Source organism: Panthera uncia (assembly GCF_023721935.1).
Source record: "Panthera uncia isolate 11264 chromosome B3 unlocalized genomic scaffold, Puncia_PCG_1.0 HiC_scaffold_1, whole genome shotgun sequence".
Taxonomy (NCBI): domain Eukaryota; kingdom Metazoa; phylum Chordata; class Mammalia; order Carnivora; family Felidae; genus Panthera; species Panthera uncia.
The window spans coordinates 40015551-40019263 of NW_026057582.1; the positions used below are offsets into that span (position 1 = coordinate 40015551).

Consider the following 3713-nt stretch of genomic DNA (forward strand, 5'->3'; position numbering starts at 1 on the left):
GCCGAAGCCCCGCCCCGCCCCACCATGCCGAAGCCCCGCCCCGCCCCACCACGCCGAAGCCCCGCCCCGCCCCACCACGCCAAAGCCCCGCCCCGCCCCGCCCCGCCCCAACACGCCGAAGCCCCGCCCCCTCGCGCTTCCTAGTCTCCTCTCTGAGGCCCCGCCCCCGAGGCGGCCGTACGTCCACCCTCTCTCGCGCGCGGAGTGCGCGGGTGGGCTCGAGGCTGGAAGCGCGTCCGGCGGTGACGTGGTGGAGCTCCTGGACGCTAGCGATGGAGAGCGCGCTGGCGGTGCCGCGGCTGCCGCCGCACGACCCGGGGACACCGGCGCTGTCGGTGGTGGACATGCACACGGGCGGCGAGCCCTTGCGCATCGTGCTGGCGGGGTGTCCGGAAGTGGTCGGCCCCACACTACTGGCCAAGCGGCGCTACATGCGCCAGCACCTTGACCACCTGCGACGACGGCTCATGTTCGAGCCACGCGGGCACCGGGACATGTACGGGGCTGTGTTGGTGCCTAGCGAGTTGCCGGACGCGCACCTGGGCGTCCTGTTCCTGCATAACGAGGGCTACAGCTCCATGTGCGGCCACGCAGTGCTGGCGCTGGGCCGCTTCGCCGTCGACTTCGGGCTGGTCCCCGCGCCCCCGGCCGCTGCCCGCGAGGCCCGCGTCAACATCCACTGCCCGTGCGGGCTGGTGGCCGCCTTCGTGGAATGCGAGGGCGGCCGCAGTCGCGGCCCTGTGCGCTTCCACAGCGTCCCGGCCTTCGCGCTGGCCACAGGTAAACGGCGACACCCTCCCAGCTCCGGGACGCAACTAACACCACTAACCGCCTCTCTGGCCTGGAACCCACGCATAGCAATTAACACACTCTCATGCCTTTGCAGTTAATAAAAAGGTAATTCCAAATCAAATGCGCGTCAGCCTTGCGGATTTGTGCGGTGTGTGCAATTCGATTATCCCGCAGATTTATTCATCTTGGTCTTGGGAGAGCCTTGAGTACAGAATTCCGTATCTCCCTTACTCAGCGCCTCACTCCTCACTGTCAGGCATTCCTAGAGACTTCACAGTTGGGTAAGTCTCATAGGGTTAGAAAGAGCAAAGAACAGCCAATGTACCAGGGTTCATTGGCTCGTTAAGAATACACATATGAGACACATTATTACTCCCTGACAAGTTACTAAACCCTGTCTCCTTTTCCTCACCTGTACAAAGTGCCTTCCCCACTTCTTTGGAAAAGAAGTAACAACGAATGAATTAGGCAATTTACAAATCGGGAAGTTACAGATGTTGCTGCTCTTACTCTTTAAGAACAGGAACAGATGTTGCCTGGGGCCAAATCCTGACAACTCCTTAAAGCTATCTATGCAACCTTAATCAAATTACTAACCTCTCTGTGCCCATATTTTTTCATTTGTTATCTCATTGAGTTTTGGGTGAAGATTAAGAGTATGCAAAGTACTTAGCATTTAACAAAACATTTCTAGAGACAGAAGGCTGCAGAATATATAGGTTTGCTAGAGTTCTACAAGTGCTGAGCCTCTAAAAGGTTTTGGTGGGTTCCTTAGCACAGAGCCTAGTCATGTAAAACAGAGTGTATGTAACTATAACCCTTACAAAGAGGGAGATCTCTCCAAAATAGGCATGACTGGAAGTGAGCTGAGAGCTAATTTAGTCCATTCAGGAATAGGGTTATCGCTTCCTTTCCTTAAGTCTTCAGTGCATGCAAATCATTCTGTTAGATCTTAATCTTTCTTGAGGATTTGGATTCTAGATTAGCCTGATTATGGATGATACAGTAATAGCCCAGGCATGAGCAGGCATTTGCCAGTCTGAGCAGCCGCAGGCAGTTGAAACACACAGGTTGATGAAGAATTCCCCTGGGGGAAATTTATGCCATTTTGCCCTCTACAAGAGAATGGCATCACGTCCTAATTGGGAGGGCACTTGAGACAGACAGGTGGATGTTTAAGATTGTATCTCAAAAATCTCAGCAGTTTAAGTAGGTTGGCTATCCAGTTTCTCCCCAGGCAACCCCGGCACCAGATTAGAAGCACTCTAGAATTGTGGGAAATGACAGCTGGCAGCAAGATCACCATCATTCGGGGCTGGTTGGGGCAGGACAGCCAATCCATAAGCACAATAGCTCCCAAGGGCATCACTGTGTGACTATACAATTATCAGTGGGCACTAATGGTCACTTTGAGTCATTAAAAAAATATGCTAAATTCTCTACTTTGAAAAATACAAAAAGGGTAGACAGGGTTCAAGATCACTGCTCAGCCCCTCCCCATCTTGATGACCTTGTGAAAGGGATTCAATGCCTCAAAGTCATGATCTGCAAAATGAAGATGACCACAGTACCCACCTTAGAGGACCATTGAGTTCTTTTTCACTCCCTTCAGCTAAAATGAAAACTGGTTTTTTAAGTGCTAGAACAGTAGGTAGTCAATTAATATTTGTAGAATAAGTAAATAAATGAAACTGAGAGAACATGGTGATTAGCAAATGTAAACATCCCCTAATAGCCCTCTTCCCACTAGAAATTAACCTTTTGACCTTACTATCAACATTTATTACGTTCCTGATTTGTGCCAGGCACTCCCCACACATTATTACATGGAATTCACAAAACAATCCTCTCAGGGTGGAATAGCAATTCCATTTTACACATGAGGACACCAAAGCCACGCTTAGCTTTCCAGCCGTCCTTCATTTCCATCTACTTCCTCATTCTCTTTTCATTAAGTTTGACTTTTGTGTTGCACCAGCATCAAGATAAAAACAAAAAATTTTTCATTCGTGTTTGCTTTTAAGTTCCACAGGCATGTTTGATTATCAACTTGCTCTGTTTTGACACATTATGTGTTAAAAGGGGGTCTGTGGGCAGCCTGGAACTGAAGGCATACCAGTATCTTTGTATGACTCAGTGTGCAAACTAAGGAATATAATAAACATTGTATTTTTCACAATGTCTGATTTTGAGACCCTACTCTGCCTTGTTGGATTTGCCTAGCCTCATCCCTCCACGTGGTGTCCCCTTTCCTGCTGTATGTGTAGCAAAGTTTTCTTAGAAGAGCCAAGGCCTTGGAGAGGAGGGCCTTTTGGTCATCAGCCTGCACAACTAACCAGCGAAGCATAATCTACCCCTGTCCGTGTGGCTCCTGCCCCTGCTTCCCCTCCTTTTTGCTATCTCTATCACAACCTGTAGCCTCCCTGTATGCTGTGGGGAAGTCAACATAGGTCCTCTTGCACTGAGGACCTGCTGCCTCTTTTCTCACTCCAGAGGAGACCGGGAGAAATATTTCCCCTTCAGAACACTGCTTTGCCAACAAACCTCTCTCCCCTGAGATCTTAGGTTTCCATAAAACCTGCTTTCTCCCCTGACATACGCCTCCCCCAAAGGCAGTGATCACCAAGCCGAATGAACTGGGGAGGAGGAAGAGAGGAAAATGCAAGAAGGGGTAAAACAGTTTGAGTATCTCCAAATATCATCCAGCTCCATTCCTTTGGAAATACCAGTTTAGGATTTCAAACAACTGACCTTCAGGTGAAATTTTGGGTATGCCAGGGGCTTAGAATACTCAAAAACTCTGACACAAAAAGATACTGTAAACATCAGCAGTGATTCTAAAATGGATTTATTCTGAGTATTTGCAGGATGCTTTCATGAGATGAAAATACATAGATTTTCATCATGAGATGAAAATACAT

The 3713-nt window shown here is 49.3% G+C and overlaps 1 protein-coding gene across 1 annotated transcript in view; it reads left to right on the top strand.

Moving 5' to 3' along the window:
• The first annotated feature begins 176 nt into the window (after nucleotides 1-176).
• Nucleotides 177-3713, top strand: part of L3HYPDH (trans-L-3-hydroxyproline dehydratase) — an 11597-nt gene continuing 8060 nt past the window's right edge. Inside the window, exon 1 of the mRNA XM_049612664.1 lies at nucleotides 177-780. Within this exon, the coding sequence (XP_049468621.1) occupies nucleotides 273-780 (508 nt within the window). The 5' untranslated portion in view covers nucleotides 177-272. The remainder of the gene's footprint in view (nucleotides 781-3713) is intronic.